Source organism: Cydia pomonella, chromosome 13 (genome assembly GCF_033807575.1).
Source record: "Cydia pomonella isolate Wapato2018A chromosome 13, ilCydPomo1, whole genome shotgun sequence".
Lineage (NCBI taxonomy): Eukaryota > Metazoa > Arthropoda > Insecta > Lepidoptera > Tortricidae > Cydia > Cydia pomonella.
Window position 1 is genome coordinate 11,533,962 of NC_084715.1, and position 24,440 is coordinate 11,558,401.

Below are 24,440 nucleotides of genomic sequence, written 5' to 3' on the forward strand. Positions count from 1 at the left end.
AGACTCGCCGCGAGAAGGGCGCGACGAATCTAACAAGCTCCAGAATTGTGACAGGGCTGACAGCTGACATATTCTCGTCATTAATCAAGCCGGCGGGAGACGCCATATTTTGATTCGTGTCTTGTCGAAACTGCCGAACCCCGCTGCCGAGAACACGTGCCACCCTACATATCATATGACGTTTTTGTAACACATTTTTTTCAACAAATTAGTATTTAAATCTATGTAGATTACGGATCGCTCAAAGAGTTTGCAAGCGTCTAATTTGCACGGCAGCGAAATTTCTCCGCTAAATTAAGGTCAGAAAAATGGGACATACCAACTTATATAAGGAATATAATAGATACGAACGTTGGTACTGGAATCTCACCAGCATGCCTTAATTTTCAGACAGTTGTACAATCTCCTTTCAGCTCGAAGACAAAAGAAAAGCCAAGTACGTCCTCCGGCTTACCTAGTAGTTTTAGACGCACCGCCACTGTTACGTTACCAGACGTTTTATCTCTATCAATGGAGAAAGGCCGGGAATGTTTACAATTAAAATTAGATTTGTTTATTTACTAAAACCGAAGGGCTGTAGACGCGTGCTCGGCCACAACTGTAGTTTACTGAGTAAACATTATATTAATGAAAGCTATAACATGATAATAAAGATAACTTTGCTGCTTTCATAATACACTTTGCTTTTATAGAAAATAAACTGTATAAGTATAACAACACTATAATGTCCCGGCGTCGTATTTTTAATCTTGATCGCAGGTTGTCATTATTGGTTATGAAGAGGTAGTTGTTCGGGTTTACATTTATTTTATATTCTAGAGTCCACGGCAAGTTCAGCCGAATTTCCCCTTCCCATACAAACGGAGTTTCCTTCTCATTTTAAAATCACGAGTTGAACTGTAATGAAACTTCGCACATACAATTACATGAGGTCTAGATATAAATTAGTTTATATTGCTCCACCTTATAATAGTAGGTATAATGAATGCGAAAGTAATTCTGTCTGAATGGGCGACGCCAAGGGAGGGCGGGGGGGGGGGGGAGTCTAACTATATGTATGCCCCTCCCCCTCCCCTTGGCCATCGGCCATACCTATGAACTTTGAATTAAATAAACTATCATGAATAAATATTAGAATATGCAATGTAGTGTATTTAGCTATTTAAGTACCATTACCAATAGTAGGTATATCTGTTATTACTCGTGTGCGAAGTGGGTAGTTACACAGTCGCAAAAGTTTGCTATATAATAGCGAAAGCCTATTTGATATTCCACGGGGCACCGCCACTCGCGGAACTACAGGACACTCGCCCGATTTGGACGCGCTATATCGGGTAAAAACGGAACTGGACGATTTATGTTCATTCATTATTAATTAGCTTTATGAGAAAGGAAACTTGCGTACGGGGCTATTTGCTATATCGATCTAACCCATGAATTATGCATAAGGTATTTAGTCACCTCGCTGTCCGCGATGCTAAAGTTACAACTTCCTATAAATATGAACTACACTATATATCTACAAGTGTAAACAACTACCTACTTAAAAAAAACTGTAAAAGGCGATATAAAAGTCTAGTTTACTTTGCGTCCTACGTGCTGAAACACTTTTAGTATCCACGTAATAAATGTTTCTCAGCAATAGCGGCAACGTATACAATCTCAGCATCTAGTGTCTCGGAATTACACGGCGAATAAAAAACAACGTAAGGAGGAAACAGATCGCATAAGCGGAATTCTTTTTCAGAATCGCGAGTAAAAAAAGAGTTCAGCATCGAAGGCGACCATGAGATAAATCCCGAAGGAGAGGCGTTGTAATAAAACACGTACGATGCGACCCGTTACATTTTATTTCAAAAAGAGATAAGGGCGCGAACGCAAAGAAATTCCTTTTACGAGATTCTTGTGGAGGGGTGGAGCGAAAGGTGGTAGACTGTTGGCGGAGAGCACGCTCGGCGACATCTGGTTTGTGTTGGCGGCGCCTCGCGCGTGAACCCTCTGTGCCACCACCTATCTACACAAGCCGTATAATCCAAGCCCGATAGCTATCGACAAGCCATTGGAAATGCATCCGAATACAACAAGGTGTACGATAAAAATCACTCATAGGTGTTACTAAAATACGAAATTGCGTTGTTATTTCGGAAACATCATCAAAATAACTTCTAAAAAACGTGTTCAGCAAAAACTGCCCGCAACAAATGTTTAATTATTTGTCCAACTATTCCTTGAAGCATTTTTATTTAACATTTAAAACATTGACTAGAAAATTTACTTAAGAGTTTAAGCCACTTAAATTTAAGTGAGAAGTTTAATTTGTTGAGCTATTGCTCCAAAATTTATGTTTCCAAATACGAGTTCATCTCAGGCCCAGTGGGGATTAGTTCCTAAGTGCATTTAGGAGGTGAACATTGTGGTTTATTGGCTAGCGTTGCCAACGGCACTCCAGTCCGTATAAAGGAGGGCAATATCGCTTGTTGTCTCGTCGCTTCGTTCTCCAACGCTCTGCACTCGCCTCTTAAATTTTGTTTATGCAACAAATACATTTTCAATCTAATCTTATTTTGTCGAATAAATTTCAGGTCAGAGTTTACGATCCCGGATAATGTTATGAGCCCGTCGGCTATTCGCGAGTGTTCTTTGTGCATATTTTAAGTTGGTCCAGTCGGAAACAGGATCCTTGTTTGTTTAGAAAATTGAACTCTCTATTATGTATTAATGCATTTTTTATTAAAGCATTAACATAAGTATTATTAAAGTGATGTTTCTTTCTTTAGACTAAATTAGTCTCACTAAAAAAAAAAAAACTATTAAAAAGGGTCCAGCACTCAGTTTCAGGCTACGGAATTATGGAAAGTAACGTCTGAAACAGATGAAAAAGAGAGTAAAAATTAAGAATTCTTAATTATATATATCGCCACGATCACAGAGGCAATTTTTAAGCATCACAATTATGAAAAAGGTCTTCCTAAGCTGTCTAAAATCAGTTCAAATTTGATTTATCGAGCAGAATTGCTCACAAAGCCCCCGCGAGCCGCAACTACTCACGGCGCTTCGCTTTATTTGCACTGTGTAGTATCAAACTTGTACATTAATTAGTTTCATGCAAATCATGATCCGGTGGCACTGCTTGCGGTTGAGAAAAGCATTAATCACGTAATATTGTTTATGTAATGCATAACGAGCAAGAGCGGTCGGGGCGCAGAAATTGATGGAGTGCTGTCGACGCGCCAACTTCTCGGTTAATTATCCTGGCCGATGCTGGTCGAAGATTCCTAATGCTTGTCGAGTTGAACGTTCAGGAAAACCAGCTTAACAGTGATGTCAAGTTAAAAATAATCGCAAAGTGTATTTGTGCTGGTTCGTTCAAGCTTTCGATTAGCTGGCTGGCTTGATGAGCAATTAGAACCCACGTACTGGAGCCAGGGCCCGGCACTGCAACCGACCAACGACATTATATCATCCTTACTAAAATAAGTTAATAATGATTATGTTATGTATTGATCAATCGTCTAGCATTCTCTAATGGACTTTTATCGAATGTTTAATCGGGATTTAAAGTAATGTCTGATGTCTATTAATGTTGTATTTGTAATACCATAACTTATTGTCAAGATAAGTTAAAAATACCAAATTAAAAGTATAACTATAAGTATAAACGGGTTTACTGTGTAGGTGTCAAAAATTGTCTAGTTTTATACTTTGGTTATTATACTAATTATTTAATAAAAATCGTTAGTCGTTTAAATCGTACTGTAGCATACTGGCATAGGTACGATTTAAACGACCAAGTATTTTTGAGTCGTGTAAGTATGATTTCGGATTCCCGTAATAAATATTTGTAATTCAAACCTAAAAATAAATAAGCAATAAACTTGCAAAACGTTTCATAGATACAATTTTATTATATGTGGTACGATTAAACCAACGGTCGGGTAAATCGTACCGATGGCAGTGCTTCCGAAGAAATGCATTTTGACTTTGTTAATTTAATCTCAGAATGCTCTTCTTCATAATGAATTTAGCCAAGTAACTGAACTTTTATATGCACCTCCAAAAACAAAATATCCAAGTTTATGTAAAAACTGGTACGATATATCTCTCTCTCACTCTCTCCTACATATAACAGATAATTATATGTAACAGATAACTGGCGGTTGTTTTAGGTATGGAAAATAGCTTTATAATATTTCAGATATTTACTGTTTTCCTTCCCCGACAGAGGAAACCACGTCAGGCACTTTAGCTCGTAAAGTTTCGTTTGCAGTTGCAGTTCTTAAGCGGCTTTATAATACTTTATAAGCGGCAATCCAGGATCTACCTACAGCGAAAAGGCCTTTTGAAGAGTGGGTATTTCACCGCTAGTCGACGCTCTCCGCCTTAACACCAGGATCAAAAAGAATTTCAACTTCTTATGTTTGAAATACAAGTTGCAGATTCGAAAATAGAAACGGTTTTAGAGGGATATACTGTTGTATATTTAACATTTCTTACTGTCGCAGCATGTTTCCATTTTTATCACTTGTCACTATGCCTGTCATTTTCACGCTTACATACTTGTTAGAACGCGACAGGCATAGTGACAAATGATAAAGAGCCGATCATCTTAGCCTAACTGAAGTTCTCTTGTTGATTAAAAGTAACGCATCAGTGCCGTCGTTTGTGAAATATTATTCGTATTTATTATAGTTTTGCTATTGTAACCTGAATTTTGCTAGTTATTATTAATAGTATTACTACCTTATTTAGATTACTTTACCTTCAGGTAAATTTAGTTTCCAAATTTATTGCAGGCGGCAGCTAACTTACCTAAACTAAAACTCAATGCACATACGCTCAGCATATACTCAAGTAAATGACTCTTCTGATTGAGTTTGTCTGTATTCAGTTGAAGTTTACGATAAGGATACAATAATATTAGTATATAACAACTCAATCAATTTTACTATAGTGCAAAAAGCTATTTTGCTTAACTGTCAATGTGTTTTAATAAGGTAACAGGTGACCCCAGGCTCCCATGAGCCGTGGCAAAATGCCGGGACAACGCGAGGAAGATGATGCTGAATACAGTCGGCTGTACCGCAGACTACATTACTGCAAGAAACGTCAAACAGCTCATTTTTATTTGATGTTTCCTGTAGCCATAACGCTAGTGCAGTCGAAATCCTAATGATACCTAAAGGGTGTCATGTATGCTTACAACCTAAAAATGAAACGTTGTAATCACTCTACGACTCTACGTGCTGTAAAATAGGCTCTAGCGCTCATAAAGTGCTCTCATTAGACGCCGTAAATGATGCCGCGGATAGCGCTACTAGTACCTAGGTATAATAGAGCTTTGAAGTTGAAATTATGTAAGACTAATTTTTTTTTATACTACGTCGGTGGCAAACAAGCATACGACCGCCTGATGGTAAGCAGTCTCCGTAGCCTATGTACGCCTGCAACTCCAGAGGAGTTACATGCGCGTTGCCGACCCTAAAGGGGGCGGGTTTATTGAGCTCTAACATCTAAACGGCGGAAACGTTTTTTTATATAATTGTGATATTTATACATAATTAATCACTTATGACTATGACAAATTTAAAGTAGGTACAGATTGATAATGTCAAACGCAAATGTTTTGTTACAAAATAAATAAAGTATCATCTCGCGAAAATTAATAGGTACTGTATTTGATTCCTTCCTTAAGTACGGAATTATTAATTAATACGGTATTTAATTGATTAATTACAATAGCTTGAAATCAGGATATTTAACTATGTTGTGCCAATTAAAACATTAAATTAGAACTTATTGCACTCAATTCAAACATCATCATTTAATTAGAAAATATATTCAATTAAAGGTAATAATTAATTATCATAATTATTAGTTCCTTCAGCAAAATCCAGTATTACCTTAAAGATTATACACGAAACTAGAACAAAACTAATTTTGTTCTAACTAGAACAAAATTCGAACTTCGTGTATAATCTTTATGGTTTGCAATATTGATACTGTGCTTCTAAATTTCTAGTTACCTGCATTCGGTAAGTAATTACAAGTATTTAAATGTATATTTTACGAGTAGAACGAGCTGATATCACTGACCTCGCTCCTTGTTTGAACTCGTGATTAATTGAAGAATCGACGAATGGCTGTCGAACTAAGGGAATCTATAGACGTAGCAATTTATTGTTTCCTAAAATCGATAAGGACGTTGCACGTTGCTATTGCACGTTGCTATAGTTGCGGGTAAAGGCAGTTAAAAGGCTATAGCAGTTATTCCATACTAGTATTAACTTTAGTATTAACGCTAAAATTTTCATAAATTTTCAAGAACCTCGTGTCTTAAGACTAATGACCATGACAAAGTCAAAGTGTTATGCATATGTAAACTTCTCTGCCCTTCCTCCTGAGACAGCATAATTAGAAAAAGGTGAGTAGTTCATCTCGTATCGTTCAAGTTTTGTTGCTCAGCAGGAGGAAGAGGTACACTCGTAGAAAAGTAAGATCAGCTTACCTGGTGCGGCGTATAAGGCTGCTGCTGTGCGTAGGCCTGCGGCTGCGGCGGCGGGTACCGGCAGGGCTGCGGGTACGCGGCGGCCCACTGCTGCGCCCCGCGGTACTGCGCGCCCGCGCTCGCCATGCGCGCCGCGCACGAGCCCGCCGCGCCTGCGCTCGCGACCGTCACCGCGCCGCCTGCGCCGTGAGCTGAACGACAACCGCCGGTGCTCTGGAATATGAAAACATCCTGTTATTGATAAGTTACAATGAAACTACTTTCTGGTACGAATAGTGCCCCAGCTGGTGAGATGGGCCCAAGCGTAGCGAGATGGCATTTTGATACGACTGTCATCACTGATCCATCATGGGAGTGCCCATTTGACGCAGCGTTAAATTTTCTCTAAGTGCCTAGTTCACAATTAGTCAAATGTACTGAGAGAAGCGTGTTTTGAATTTAACGTTTACAATAGACAATAGTGTACATTTATTTTTTGCAATGCAAAACTTAGGGACCCTTACTGGGTCTTCGTCTCATCGTCTCGGACCATACATTTTGGCAGTGGCTAAACTAATGAATCCTTTATAGATTATGACATTCACGAAGACGCGTGTCGTGACTCGTGTCATGTTATTAAAGGTTAGACTAATCTGCGCGTCATCGTGGATGACACGAACTATAAAAGAATGTGCGATTTATAGCGCTAAGATTTTATAGTAATTATCTTATTAGCATCAGCTAGCAGTGATTTAGTATTATAATTTATGAACATCTTAGGTGTATTAACACAATAACTTCATCACGAGGAGAGGTTAGAAGAGGTCCTCGCGGCGTTTAAGACGAATTAAACGCTCGCTCCGTTCACACGGAGCGGCGACTTTCACTGGAGTGCTCATTTATTTAGTTAACATACGCCGCGAATGATAGGGGCCGCTCTAAGAGAGTGAAGGCATCAAATTACAAGTCATTGTCCTCATAAAGTAAACAGTTTCTACTACTACCGTGCAATCTTTCTATAGTTAGTTTTAAGGCTCGTGATAAAGATCCGTTAGGCTTCATGCAAAAATAAATATGAATGCGGTCTTGTACGTTTCGATGTCGGTACAGTATGGTCCAAAGTGTATTTATACCTTGTTGGTGACGATAGAAAAAATGTGTGACACAATGCCAGATATAAGAGCTCATGAAAGTTCAAATATGTTATCACCTAAGGCGCATGGCACACTGCATCCGATTCGCACGTCGCTCCGAAGTTTGAGCGAGACAAGGCTATGCGCGTATTATAACGACATTCCGCTCGCAAGTCGAAGCGACGTGCGAATCGGATGCAGTGCCCCATGCGCCTCTAAGTACCCGCATTACACGTAAGCCCTATAGAAGTATAGATGCCACTAAATCAGACACACTTAAATAAGAGTACAAATGTCTTGCAGCAGCCATTACGATAACAAAAAATTGGTGCATTTTTGAAACATGAAGCAACACGCGAACGCCCTTAAAAGTACTAACACATGGTTTTGATATACTGTAGTCAGGGAATCAGATATCTTGGCATGTGCTAGTACGCCTAGTTGCATCACATCTTTGACGCAGACATATTACTGTAAGTGCCGAGAGCCGTGACTAAGCGTGTCTGCACACTTTCGCAAACCTAGTCTATAGCTAACGTAAATAAGTACTACATTAGACCTTTATCTACTATAAAGCTATCTACTCGTTCGTGTATGACATGTTCGTACGAACTTATATTGCTCATTTCACTCTTTTAAGAGGACAATCGACGACCGCTTCTACATAAAACGTAGTGCCCATTTTCCTCTCTGGATATTGACTCTATTGGTTAAAATAGGTCATCAAATGCGTTGTATGATGTTAATATCCAGAGAGAAAAATAGGAACTAGGAACTCCGGGTACATACATTTAGTTCAATTTACAGACTATCTCATTTTTAATGTAGGTTTCTATTTACCACAATCAACTCCCTCCTCTACACCAGGTTACATTATTTGTTCATATAAAGTGTTTTCATACGAGTCGTAGGTATGCTTTGTCATAATATTTAAGATTTTGCTTCAAGCTTGTTTGACGTCAATATGAATATTTGCTCTCCGTCTTTATATGCAGGGGTGCAAATGGGAGGGAGAGAGGAAGGCAAGGTACGGGTAGTAGTTGGCGACTAAAACCATTCGAACCCTTGCCTTTTAGTTAGAACACAGCCAAATAAATAGTAAGACTGGTAAACTCTACACAAAGTTGCGTTTTTCATGGAAGCTGCATTTTCATTTTTATTATTTTATTAGGAGCTCTGACTTTTATACAATATTATAGCGTCATCTAAAATTCAGATAGTTCACTTACTTAGGTACGTTAGGTTGTACATTTGTATAATACAAATCATAATATACCTATGGGTCTGGATCGCAAGTTGAAATTGAATTGTGGAAAATGATTTAGTAATTTTTACAGTTTTTCGTTGTAGACTTTTTGTATAGATATTAACAGTCTTTGACATTTACTATCTATGGTCGGGCATAGGCCGATGGGTTATGAAATTCTTCTAGTGTAGGTACTTGTCATTCTGTGCGGGTGCGTCCGACGAAAATGAGATTTATAGCGGCAATAACAATGTATAATTTCACCCGGCGACCCCCATCTTCGGACTTAATTATTTGAGTCACGGAATCCGAAAAACCGACTAGGAAAGCCTCAGGGATCAGAGCTTTGTTGTCGTTTTTCTACAACGTCCATTATTTTTTTATAACCTCTTATTTTTTGCTAGAGTAAAAAATAGGTGAGTAGGTGTGTGTGTAAAGTGATAAGCCGGCAATCCGCTTAGAGAGTGGCACTATCCTTTGAGGACTTATGGTAAAATGTGGATTCTTAACTATGACTGGTATCCTATTGCCGTATATGTTAATTCCAAGTTATTTAAAAAAATATTTCTCTCGCCATGCGACCAAGACCGTAAAAATAACTAGCGTTTACGTCTCAAAAACTACCTAAGTAGACTAAATAGGAAACCATTAATAATAGGGACAAATCAATTGTTTTTGTAAAAAACATACCTAATAGTACATTATTGCAGAGGCCGGGAAAGAGCAATTCGTGGATGAGTCTCGATTCAAAGAAGACGAATCCACAAATTGCTGTTCCTGCCGAGGCATATATAGTGCTTTTCTCCAAACATGCGAGGAAATATAGGTAAAATAATCATAATTTAAGCATCAACCAGCACTCAAATCGAACCTTCACACAAAAACGTCAAAAATAATTTCTCTTCAATTATTAAAAAAAAAGTTAAAGGCACAACTTATTCTGCCATTCAGTACCATTCAATATTCGTTCATTCAATATAATTGTGCAATATAAGCTGTATGTGCACGCACGAGATCCTTAAAAAAATATAAAAGTTACATACACGACGGTCTTACACGACTCTATTCTATAGCTTGAAATGATGCTGACCGGGTCGCGCAGAGTGTAGACGCGGCCCGCGGCTATATTAATTGGCTGTTTGCGTTTTTCTTAGTGGATACATGTTTTGTTTGACCATAACGAAAAACTCCCCGTACTATTTTTGCTACAATAAGGTGATCATTTCCGAGCATATTGGAGAAAATATATGTATAATTATTTAAGTTTGCTGCAACCCATTATTCATGTTTTTTTCGCTTAAAGTTTACAAAAGGGTTCGTAAAAGTTATTAAACCAGTGTTTAAAAATAGTTGGCTGTAAAATCATGGCTCATGTAAAGATTGACGATAGCTTCATTTTAAGCGTCCTTTCTAAATAGAATGTTGTGGCCGTATAGGGACGAGATGAGCCGTGTTTTGGGGTGCAATTTGATATTGTTTGTCTACAGGTAGTGACGACGCATTTTTTTGCCATATTATTTGAACACAACAAAATGATGAATAAATAAAAGCTTGTCTGAATCAAGCGATACGGTACATTACTTAAAAATAATATGGAAAACAATGAAATCAAAATATGAATAATCGCTACAAAATGCGATTTTATATGTTATTTTATTTGCTGGTATCCGATAATGTACATTACATAGACACCATGTCACTAGCCGTTATAAAGTCGCATTTATCACCTAAACCCCACTAGTCATCGATTCACACGGCATCTGTCATTGTGACAATAAAAGTTGGGTTATTGCCTATTGATGTTATCACATGTGTTGCTTATCGAGGAGGATTTTATTTTTGGATGAACATTAGAATTGTCAACCCGAACTTTCTATATCTACCAAGTAGCAACATATATCAACATTCATTCAAAATGGGTCCGATTGTTGGTAGGTAGTAGGTACTGTCGAGGAGAACTTTTCTATACTTTAACTAAAGCTATTTTCTAAATTCTGCATACATTTGGTGTAGATTGCAGTTAGTCTATTTCCTAGCTACCTAGCTAGGTATACATATTTGGATCAGCATAACGTGTTGCTTTGTTTTATTGAAAATAGGCTTTATTCGCGTCATAATTTGTTGTAACTGGAGAAGTACCTCGACCTTACAGAAAACAGCAGCCAAATAACACTAGACCCTACTCATAGTATTGTGTTCCTGCCGGTGAGAAGGGTTGCCAGAGCTCAACGAGGGGGGGGGGGCGGGTTTAGGGTCGGCAACGCGCATGTAACTCCTCTGGAGTTGCAGGCGTACATAGGCTACGGAGGCTGCTTACCATCAGGCAGACCGTATGCTTGTTTGCCACCGACGAAGTATTAAAAAAAAATATAATAAAACTGTTACTTAAATACAAGTGCATATTATGAAGACTCACGAATACTGGGCTTGAGCACAAATCACGCGAGGTTCGATACGGGGGCACGAAAAAATCACGACAGATCACGTTGGGGTATCCTTATAACCCAACGTGCAAAAATAGGTCTAAGGAGACAGTAAGCGAAACTAAGAAAAAGAAAATATCTACCTTATAAGCAGGGACCGGACCCGCTTACCCTAACCCGTTCAAAAACCCGGGTTATTGTAAAGCTGTGTTCCAAAAACCGCTTCATTTCGGTAAGCTTTTGATTGGCTTACCGGTTAAGAAACTAATCCTTTTATTTGAATTAATTCAGGTTAGCGCTTACCGATATTAAAAACCCGGGAAAGGGTTACCGCTTCAAGCGCTGATTAAATACGAACAAGCTGTTTTAACTTTTACGTGAACTGCATATGGTCTATTAACGTAGCGCCCGACGCGAAACACGGCGGTTCCATTCCCTACGTGCACGTGCGAGTGCGCGGCGCGGCGCGGCGGCAGTCGGTATTTGTCAAAGGCTTTGTAATTTGCCGACCTAATATTGCTAATTCAAACAAAAGTGTACGTTAAGTCAAGTAGCGCACAACGTAGATTTCAAAACACATGCTAAAGTTTACGGCAAATTACCTAATATGGTAAGGCGTTGCATTGATTTTGATATATTTTTGTTTAGTACCTATTACTCCTATTATAGTCACTTTCTTTATCGTTAGCTGTATGTATGTATGTATGTATATACTTTATTGTACATAGAAATAAAAACACGAAAAACACAGTTACAGAGTTACAGAGTTACAGAGCTGTCTGTGCACATCTCCTGTATCAGTGGAACTCATCAATGGCTTCTAATAATTTTATCGAGTTCGGGCTCATTTTAAAGGTCTTGACGAGTTCTTTACGATACACATGGTGGAGAGGGTCTGATGGTGGAATCGGAAGGTGTAGATGGAACTCATCGATAACTACTAGTAATGCTATCGAGTTTGGGCTCATTTTAAATATCTTGACGAGTTCTTTACGATACACATGGTGGCGAGGGTCTGATGGTGGAATCGGAAGGTGTCAGTGGAACTCATCGATAACTACTAGTAATGCTATCGAGTTTGGGCTCATTTTAAAGGTCTTGACGAGTTCTTTACGATACACATGGTGGCGAGGGTCTGATGGTGGAATCGGAAGGTGTTGATGGAACTCATCGATAACTACTAGTAATGCTATCGAGTTTGGGCTCATTTTAAATATTTTGACGAGTTCTTTACGATACACATGGTGGCGAGGGTCTGATGGTGGAATCGGAAGGTGTTGATGGAACTCATCGATAACTACAAGTAATGCTATAGAGTTTGGGCGCATTTTAAAAGTCTTCACGAGTTCTTTACGATACACATGGTGGCGAGGGTCTGATGGTGGAATCGGAAGGTGTTGATGGAACTCATCGATAACTACTAGTAATGCTATTGAGTTTGGGCTCATTTAAAATGTCTTGAAGAGTTCTTTACGATACACATGGTGACGAAGGTCTAATAGTGAAATCGGAAGTTGTCAATGGAACTCATCGATGACTTCCCATAATGCTATCGAGTTTAAGCTCATTCACGATACACATGGTTGAGGTTCATCATTTTTGAAAACCACATTCCCTAAAGCCTATAAAACGACATCCATGACAACTTTTATGACAAGTTGCATGGCCGCCATCTTGGATTCCAAAATAGTCATGACTTTCGAAATCCGCACTCCCTATAACCTATAAAACGACATCCATGACGACTTTTATGACAAATTGCATGGTCGCCATCTTGGATTCCAAAATAGTCATGATTTTCGAAATCCGCACTCCGTAAAACCTATACAACGACATCCATGACTATTTTTCTGACATATTTCATGGTCGCCATCATGAATTCCAAAATTATCATCTTTTTCGAAATCCGCACTCTCTAAAACCTATAAAACGACATCCATGATGACTTTTATTAAATAGTACGTGGCCGTCATCTTGGAATTCCAAAATAGTCATCATTTTCAAAACCCGCACTCCCTAAAACCTATAAAACGATATCCATGACGACTATTATAACAAAAAACAAGGCCGCCATCTCGGATACCAAAATAGTCATGATTTTCGAAATCCGCACTCCCTAAAACCTAAAAAATGACTTCCATGATGACTTTTATGACAAAATGTGTGGCCGCCACCTTTGATTTCAAAATGGTCATCATTTTCGAAATCCGCACTCCCTAAAACCTATTAAACGATATCTATGACGACTTTTATGACAAATTGCATGGCCTCCACCTTGGATTCGAAAATAGTCATCATTTTCGAAATCTGCACTCCCTAAAACCTATATAATGACATCCATGACGATTTTTATGACATTGTACATGGTCACCATCTTGGACTCCAAAATGGTAATCTTTTTCGAAATCTGCACTTCCTAAAACGTATAAAACGACATCCATGACAACTTTTATGACAAATTGCATGGCCGCCATATTGGATTCCAAAATAGTCATGATTTTCGAAATCCGCATTCCCTAAAACCTATAAAACGACATCAATAAAGACTTTTATGCCAAATTGCATGGCCGCCATCTTGGATTCCAAAATAGTCATGATTTTCGAAATCTGCACTCCCTAAAACCTATAAAACGACATCCATGACAACTTTTATGACAAATTGCATGGCCGCCATCTTGGATTCCAAAATAGTCATGATTTTCGAAATCCGCATTCCCTAAAACCTATAAAACGACATCAATAAAGACTTTTATGACAAATTGCATGGCCGCCATCTTGGACTTCGAAATGGTCATCATTTTCGAAATCCGCACTCCCTAAAACGTATAAAACGACATCCATGACGACTTTTATGACAAATTGCATGGCCGCCATCTTGGATTCCAAAATAGTCATGATTTTCGAAATCCGCACTCCCTAAAACCTATAAAACGACATCCATGACGATTTTTATGACGTAGTACATGGTCACCATCTTGGACTCCATCCATGACGACTTTTATAACAAATTGCATGGCCGCCATCTTGGATTCCAAAATAGTCAAGATTTTCAAAATCTGCACTCCCTAAAACTTATGTAACGACATCCATGACGATTTTTATGTCATTGTACATGGTCACCATCTTGGACTCCAAAATGGTCATCTTTTTCGGAATCTGCACTCCCTAAAACGTATGAAACGACATCCATGACGACTTTTATGACAAATTGCATGGCCACCATCTTGGATTCCAAAATAGTCATGATTTTCGAAATCCGCACCCCCTAAAACCTATAAAACGACATCCATGAAGACTTTTATGACAAATAGCATGGCCGCCATCTTGGACTCCAAAATGGTCATCATTTTCGAAATCCGCACTCCCTAAAACGTATAAAACGACATCCATGACGACTTTTATGAAAAATTGCATGGCTGCCATCTTGGATTCCAAAATAGTCATGTTTTTAGAAATCCGCACTCCCTAAAACCTATAAAACGACATCCATGACGATTTTTATGACATAATACATGGTCACCATCTTGGACTCCATCCATGACGACTTTTATGACAAATTGCATGGCCGCCATCTTGGATTCCAAAATAGTCATGATTTTCGAAATCTGCACTCCCTAAAACCTATATAACGACATCCATGTCGATTTTTATGACATAGTACATGGTCACCATCTTGGACTCCAAAATGGTCATCTTTTTCTAAATCTGCACTCCCATAAACCTAAAAACCGATTTACATGACGACTTTTATGACTTACTGCATGGCCGCCATCTTGGATTCCAAAATCGTCATCATTTTCGAAATCGGAACTCCCTAAAACCTAAAAATGATGATTTTTATGACAAAGTGTGTGGCTGCCATCTTACTAAAACCGGATACAAATAAGCATCTATATAGTAAGTCAACATTAACGAAATAGTACATTACGATACAAGTACGAAAAATAGGAAATTCGAAACGAGTGGCGATAAATTAAAACACGACTGAAGGGAGTGTTTTAAATCGACACGAGTTGCGAATTGCCTATACGCACATGTATCGTACAACGTTTTACAGTACATATGGCCCTTTAAATGTTCGACAGAGTAACGTAATACTTATGCTAATTTTCGCACTAGTGCTATAAAGTAGCACCATATGTACTGTAAAGTACTTTTACGTCGGTAGTCACAATATAACTATCAATTACGTAATGCCCATCTCTGCCGCGGTGCCGCAGCGGTGGGGGAAAGGCGCGGGAGAGGGGTAAGGCTTACCCTAAACCGAAAGGTTACCGGTTAGTACATGCAAAACACAAACCGAATCAGCTCCTGTAAGCGGTAACCACTTGTTACGATTAGGTTAATCTGAATAATACGGGTTAATCATTATTGTTGGGTAACCGGTTGAACGGGTTACCCAAACGATTAGCTTATCATATGAAGGGGTTACCCATTCGAACGGGTAAGCCAAATGAACGGGTTTTCCGGTCCCTGCTTATAAGTGGATACTTTTTCTTCGTTTCGTTAAACATAAATCTTCACTTCGCACTTCTAAATAGCGAGTCTATTTTAAGAAATTTTGTAGCGCTCATAATAAATATATCATCACACTAATAACGAAAATAGAAATATAAACAAGATATACTATTTATCTTAAAATTAGGTCGAATGAAAAAAAAAAACAAAAATACACGTGTGGTTAAGTTGGGGGAGGGGGGAGGACTCCACAGTTTACACACACACACACAATGTATAAACACAGAGAGGTCACATTGATACTGGATAACTGAGACGAAAGTAGTCGCAGACACATTTAGCGATGTTACTAACAGCTGTGTAGGCTGTCGAGTGGGATCACTGGCGACGGCGGGACGAGACGTCTCGGCCATGCCAGCTTATTGCCCCCCTCCACCCTTTGGACCTAAGCCCTCAATTATATGTAAACGGAACAGCTACTTTGAAATTAGAATAGGTACTAAGCTTGACGTCAACTTATTAACCGCCGACACGAATAGGGTGTTAAGTATCTCACATATCGCTTGAATGTATGCAAAAACACGACCAATTTTGTATGTTTACCTGCTTGAATGAAAGTTAGAAAACATCCTTTTTGAAGGAATACTAAATTAGCTCAGGCTTGCCAGCTTCCAACGCAGAATTATTTTTTGCTATAAAATTGTGCAGGTACCTGGTGAAACACTACATCCGAAAGATAACAGAAGATATAAGATAAGATATAGGGCTTTGCTCAGTTGTAGAATACGGTAGGGTTAATATTGCCTAAATTTAAAACCTTTTACAAAACTACGAGGATACGACACGACGCTTCGGCAAACGAATCTTACTGCCCCCTGCCACCCTTTGGATCTAAGCCCTAAAATTATTTGTAATCGGAAGAGCTATTGCGTAAATGGACCTTGTCATTGGGCAGTCTACTTTAGAATTTTCCGAAAGATGCTCAAGTTCGAAGGGTAGATAATGATGAAGTTTGAATTTGGTACTTATAATTGTAGGTAATTTTGTGTTGTAGTAAAATACACGAAAATTTTAGGTAAAGTAAAATACCTGTATTATGTAAAGTTGTAAGTATAGAACGGCAACTATTCTACACTACTGATGCTAGCTAATAGTTAACTACATAACTATTCACAAACACAAAGTTAGGTATAGTTCAGTTAAACTTCTGTGGAGAGAAACTAGCTGATGCAAGATTTAGTTTACTGCACTTATGACTACATCATCATCATCATCATTTAAGAGCATGGCTCTTGTCGGTGGAGTAGACGCCAGTTTTCGCGGTCCTCGGCCAAGTTCTTTAGGTCCCTGTAAGACATGACATTTGCTTTTCCTTTTAGTTGCTGCGTGTAACTTGCTCGTGGTTTTCCTCTTCCTCTTCTACCTTCGATCTTGCCACAGCTTTCAACGCCAAAAAACATTTGCTAAAGGCTAAGATATCTAAGAATATAAAAAAAACGCCTGATTAAGATATCTGGAGCATCGCTTTGTATGGGTGTGAGACGTGGACAATGAGGCAGAAGGATAGGAAACGCTTAAAGGCTTTTAAGATGTGGTTGTGGAGAAGAATGGAGAGAATAAGTTGGACTGAGAAAAAACGAACGAGGAAGTGCTGCGAATTGTTGGAGAGAGCTAGGAGAAACCTACTGAGGACCATAGAGAATAGACGAGGAAAAATGATAGGTCACTTGATAAGACACGACACTCTCTTTAAAACTATTTTGGAAGGCAATATGACCTACGAATCAAATTCAAAATTTCATATTTGCTTTGGAAATACGTTTAAAGTCTCTTTTACTTACATTTAAGTCGTAGAAGCATTTCGAATATTACCATAATATTAAAAACAACAACACACAATGTAAACGTATTACATTTTGGTGACGTGATGTAACCATGATATTTTCCTAGATTTTTCAGACTTTTAGGTTCTAATTTTCTCAGATAAGAATAATTATTTCTCAAGCGAGATATACTTATTAAGATTATGTTGTCGTAATGCCACTTAATATTGACGATGACAGAAACTCCAATCGATGACACATTTTAACAGCCTTAAACAGTAATTTTACAAAGTTCTTGTTTAGAGGCAAGAAAGTAAATGTACTTAATGCTGTCACTTTAAACGCCAGCCAATAAGAGGCAATAAAAGCGTAGCTATTCCCCGGGGCACGGCTCTTCGAGATATAGTAAGAGCAACTGGGCTTGAATAAAGTGAAGATTTAAGGAGCGGTTGCCACGTATTTTACACTCGCGTGCTTTTACTTTATCCTGAGTGGCTTGTTCTCGACCTTTTATTGTAACCCACGCTAGCGCCTCGCTTTAAGCCGCTACGGAATCGATTAGCGAACGCAAACACATAAATTGATCTCAAGCTTAAATCGCTGTTTAAAATTGTGTGCAATTCAATAAATACCAAATGCGGAGCAAACTGTTATTAACTTAAGTAATCCCTAAGGTAATTTACTAATGGGCAGTTATTTAGTAAACATTGGACAATGAAACCAATTCCTATCCAATGAAAACAATCAATCAAAAACAATTTAACGTTTCATTTGGCACTAACTTATCTGTTTGTTAAAGAATATATATATATCCCTGTAATTGTATAGATACCCTGTAATTTAAGAAGCGGTTGTTTGTAATGAAAGCCGCGAGTGAGAACCGGAGCGGAGTGGGCGACGCACGGCAGACGAGGTCAATCCTTCGAGCGCCTCCAAATTAGAACCAGCCTCAGACGCTTCTACAGCCACATCTTTAGCCTGCCCCCTTCTGCCCCCATTGTCTGATTGCCAACAGCTCATAGTAACCGCAAACAATACTGCGACAGACTTAGCTGTCTAATCGGAATGCCGAATAGCGCGCCGTCTGCCGAATTGTTATGCTGTCAAATGATGTAAGTAATTTGTGCCGTGTAATCTGTGTCAGCAATGCGCGCCGCAAATGAGAATCAATGTAAATTTCAACTAATAATGGATTACTTAACATCGACCAAAGTAACGCTTAAATAAGTGTGTCTCTAAACTATTATATATTTACTTAAAACTTAGGTGAGTCATATATATGTAATTACGAGTAGATTTGAAAAACTGAAGAGCTCCAACAAAATCAGTATTAAATAGTACAATCAATATGAGAGTCGCTAGGCACCTCATACAATTATACAATTGTCACTGTGACAAGGTACGAAATTAGATTCCTTGACCGTACGAGTATACACCGTGTTTTTTTTTTCGTTTGATTTCAATTCGGATGCATTTCTGAGATTAAATTAAGTAACTTTCGCAAAGACACCGATATTCTAATTAACTCAATTTCGGAGATAATCAATTTATACATTTGCCACTAAACGTAAGTACTAAGTACTACATCGGACGATCGATGTTCGAAATGACATTGATATGTCACAGTTTTCAATTGTTTGGTTGAGTTAAAATTAATGCCCGTGTTACAACAACGCTATATGAAACATCTAAATATAGGTAATAAGTTACTAATATAATATAATATAATATGGAAATTTATATAGGTACTAAAATTAAAACTAAACTAGCCATAAAATAAAACTACTTAAAAATTAAACTAATATTAAATAAAACTAAAATTAAAAGATATACTAATAAACAAATTAGTTATAAAAAGAATACCCCTTCTAAAGCCTCCGCCTGCGGCAAAGATCCCATAACGCTGGCCGCGTTACCTCTCTGTATTGCCAGGGATATACGCTGGGAGAGGTAAGCGCCAGCCCTATGGTCTCCAGTGGCGTCGATCAGCCGTGCCGACAGATATATATATATATTTTTTTTTAATTAACTATGCCATTCAGTTTCCTTAATTAAACATACTTACCCATACCCCGAGATTAACGGAATTCAATATAACACTTTGTATAAGTACGTACAACAATCCGGGATTTTTATTTATTTCAATTAAATACAGTGGATACTGACTTAATATTAAATACAATGTCCCACAAAACTGTTTGCACAGTTTGACTGTGGGATCCGTGGGGGTATACTAGGTTAGGTACAAAATAATCATAGTCTAATTATTTGTAGAGGCAAAAATTGGATAGGTATGTGTTAAATGCTATCAAGGTAATGTTGGAACAAAGCTCTTTTAAATTTATTTTTATTTTTCTCCTGTCTGATAGTTGCAGGTAAGGTGTTGAGTAAGTATGGTAAGCGCTTCTCGATGAGCCTGTCTCCATAGTATTTGATTTATTTACTAGTTAAATAAAGTATTCTCGGCCTCTTGGTAAATCCCTTCCAAAAATATTGTTGGGATAACTTGACGACGATAAATAAATTACGCACATTTATTGTAAGCAGGACTACGAATCTAGGGTGTACGATAAATTTATCAGAGATGTGAAGATCTTTTTTTTTATCTTCGATTGTGTTAACGTCATACGTTCGATAAAGTACGTGCACGGTAGGTTCAATAAATCGAGCTACAGCGCGGAGATGTGAAACTTTTAGACGCCATTTGGCAAATTATGCACAACGCAATCAACTCATTTACCTTCATCTACTGCAACAGTCACACACGCGGTCGAATGCACAGTTATGTGTGCTCTTACGGTTTGTGTAGAATGTTGCCCTTCACGTACGTATTTTGCATTTAAACTACGGTCAGTCGAGGCCTCGGGCCGCGAGGCCGTTACCTCTATGCACATTTTCTTCTTTGGGTATGGCATGATGTCATCTGATCCATAACGGTGACGCAGTTGGCACATGCCGGCATCGGCAACATGATCCGGAATACCGATCTGCTCGTATCATGAGTGGGAAGCGGTGATGCGTACGCTTTTTTTTACAAAATTGCCTTCTTTTTTCCTCGAGTATTGTACGGGATGAGTTTGTGAAATGCACAGCGTGCCGTGACTGCATCATTACGTGTGGTACCTACATAAAGCTCGCTAGAACATACAAGTAGGGGATATTATTCAGCAGTTTTTGCCGTGGCGGCCGCCGGCACATTTGTATGCGATTCGCTTCGGCGTGGCGACGGGTGCCCGCGAGATTAGCGGCGGCCACCGCAGTAAATGCCTGTGATTAAACAGAAACTGTTAGGTGGATAGATGGGTTTTGTGGACTATCATCACTTATATTGCGGAATCACGGACAATTACTGTTATTCCTTCGCGGCCACACTCATACAGCCGAAGGCATCTTTAGCTTAATACACCGTGGCTTATCTTCAAGTATTTCAGCATTAGCGTAGATGCACTCACTCACACAGGCGCAGGTAGCGCGTGTAGGTATGTGTGTCATCTCGAGTGTGTTGGTGCGGCGTGGAATGCGGCCGCGTCCTTCGCCGTACTCGGTTCATTTGCCGACAGGCGCGCAGCGGTTCTTATCCAGACAAATTTATTGCTTCCCAATTATTGCTTAGATATTGCGAATTATTCGCGTTTATAGCCCGCAACCAGCCTTCGGCCATATTTGTTAAATACCATTACAAACTTGAGTGGGTGAGCCTGCTTAATAGGTATAGGTGGTATACAAGCACGTATAAACCTCTAGCCCTTCATTCCCTAATGAACAATCTTAGTAACTTAATTCGTTTTAGCCATACAAAATATATAATCTGAAAGTTGATTAATCCAATGAAAACTTATTAGGTCAACTGATTTTGTAATCACTCATAATCCACCACCACATTTCGGTTTAGTATTTCCTACTTCTGTGCCTACTTAATTTTGTTAACAAACTAATATGGATCGCTTAAGTCAGCAGCTACAGTTAGAAATAGCAATTTAGCAACAGCGTCTTCCGATCTATTAAATCATTCTCTCGTTCATGCAAGTAGCTAGGATCTTCATAACATAACTCTGCAACTAACGATGCTGCTAAGATAATGACGTGAAAAACTCCCCTTTACGTTACTTAGTATGCAAGCATGGCATATACATATGCACGCTATTAATGTCTTACTTAATGCACTGTGGAACGCTATAGGTACTTATCGCTCATATTGGAATTTGGAATGAAAGCTATCTCTTGCTTAAAAAGTTTGAAAGTTTGTTTGAGGATACCTATACTACATAAATAAGTTTCACGGGATAAATTTTTTATAACTAATAGTGGGTCCCGTTCTGAAAGAGGACTGGCAGATTCACTGTCAGTGCCTGCCTCAAAATTTTAATGAGATTATTTTAAGTTAGATACCTACATAAACATTTGTTTTATGGGTGCAAAAAATACTTATTTCTAAGTAAACATGTCGTCTTAAACGTCTACCTAATGACAAGTAAACACTTTACGTCATTCATCTACTATACTATGTATCGGTTGCTCTAACAGTATCTTCAGAAAACCGTCTTTTATAAACATATGCTAACTAATTGCTGCTGTGCGTATGTGAATGCCGACTCAGACTGCCAACGTATCCCTTCTTGTAAACATATTTACCAAATCTATAATCAATGTCGTCCTGCACGTTTAAAGTACACGGCTATTCAAATTGTCGATTAACGTACAAGAGCTATAATGTATTTAAGTATAAGTTCATTAAATGACGGCGAACTTTGCAATCTCATGCAAGGAATATGAGCAATGGGCGACGGTTTCCACCGCAGAGTACGGTGCCGCGCCTGCTTGAAATTTATACCGTTCTCGTGTGCAGAATGCAGTAATGGTGATCGTACATCGCCAAACTATCGCAAGAACGCTCGTTTATATGAATATTACAAATTCGCTCCGCTTTATTGTAAAGTGTGTTTTCAAATTGTTAGTTAAAATTATATAAGCATATTTTAGCGTTAAAAAAAACGTGAAAACTTGTACCTTTTATAGATTACCTACTAATCTTAGATTTTGTTAAAATTAATAAACTCCACGAAAACAATCTTCATGTTACTTAATTCCATAAATCGTTGCTGATAATATGATACGAACGGAACGCATAATAGTAGAGGCGATAGATCCTTTTTGGATGGAATATGCTCTAGGAAAGTGAGTACGGTAGAATAATGAAAGATTCTAACCGACTATGTGATCAACAAGAATATATTATAGATAGGTATCGATAAGCCCTGGATGAAATCTCTTACCGTTATTATTACGTTACGTCTCCCATTATGAGACATGTCATAAATCCTTAGAAAAACGGGAGAGTCAGGTAAACAAATCGTAACGTTGTCACAAGCCTTCTGATAAGCAAGTGCCATTCCCTTATCATTTATATCTAGCTACGAGTATGAAGCAAATAAGTTAACGATTGCAAAGCGTTATCATTAATGACTAACTTGTTGTACAGAAATGAACTCGTAACGCGTGCATTTGCACTTGTGACGTCACAATGCGTTGAACAAAACATGCTATCTTGTGGTCGTAATGAATACATTATAATCCAGTCGCGTAAGGTATGAAGTTAATATAAGGTTTGAGTTCTCTTAGTACATTTCTCTTGTGGAGGCAGTATAATGGTCTTTGTAGGAACCATGTGCATCCAACATGATTCATCGCTCGGGCGATTAGTCAGTGTTTATAAAATTAATTTAATGTGTTTTAAAGCTCCGTAAACATCCATTTTAACAAGGTGATGAGATCGAGGCTGCTTCGTTTGGGATTTTATGTCTGTTTATGGTCTGTTTAGGTATACGCTTTTATTTTAATTTCCTCATGTAGGTATGACACATAGTGTGACGATTGGGAAAACTAGTCACTGTTGTACACACTGACTGGCACATTAGGTAGTTTTGAAGAGGAAAGATCTATCTTCAGTTCATTACATTTGCAATAAATTATCCATCATCAATAGGAATCATTAAAAATTCACCCGCCTACAGAACGTGTCGTGCGTACAACTAAAGGAAAATTAATCGTTCGACATTATTCAATCGGAAACATTTGACAGCACAAAACAAACCTCAACAGATGGTCATTAAAATTATCCAGAATTTCAAAAGGCAGTGCAAAAAACGTGTCCCCTCCGATAATGATTCGTGGTAGGAAGCGTAATCCCCGCTAGTTGGGATTATTGCCAAACTAAAAGCGGCACAATAGATAAGAGTGCCGAGTGGCACAATGAACGGAATAACAATGGCAAAGTGTAGGGCGATTGTGACAGTAGTTATCGATTTCTAATCATCACGCCCCCGCGTCGCGTTGTGGTGTCGTGTGAGCTAGGGTCTGCTCGAATTACCTAAGTTGCGACGAGTAACGAAGTACCCTACTGACATCTACCCAAATGAACTTAATAACCCCATGAAACCCTTTAAATGCGAAACGCTTATGGGACTTAAGAAATCATAATAAATAAAGTGTCTAAGACAAAACTCTACTAGCGAAAATACACAAATAACCTTAACGACTTTACTTTCACACCGAAATCCGAGGAAACGGTATTCAATTTCTCAGTGCGGATGTTTATGAGTTTTTAAAACTTCCTATAATTGCACTCCCTGTTAAATTTCAAACTCGGAAACGAGACGATGAAGTTTGTTTAACTTTTCTTACGTGTTAAAAATGATGGACGTTTTTACAAAAGAGTAAATTTTGCGTAAAATCGTTTTAAATTGCTGCATGAAAGAGAACTGTTGAACTTTTCAGTCATCTCATAATTAGGAAATCAGTGATATACGATACTGCTAAATATGGTTAATTAATAATTATACATACAGTTAGTACGTTTATAATTTAATTAAGTGG

General features: G+C 38.4%; 1 protein-coding gene across 5 annotated transcripts in view; it reads right to left on the bottom strand.

The window, feature by feature from the left end:
• The window catches only part of LOC133524215 (protein alan shepard), a 220,278-nt gene that overhangs the window by 23,949 nt on the left and 171,889 nt on the right, over positions 1-24,440 (bottom strand). For all 5 annotated transcript variants that reach the window (XM_061860105.1, XM_061860109.1, XM_061860108.1 and 2 more), the window contains exon 2: positions 6,506-6,718. In XM_061860105.1, the coding sequence (XP_061716089.1) occupies positions 6,506-6,718 (213 nt within the window). The remainder of the gene's footprint in view (positions 1-6,505; positions 6,719-24,440) is intronic.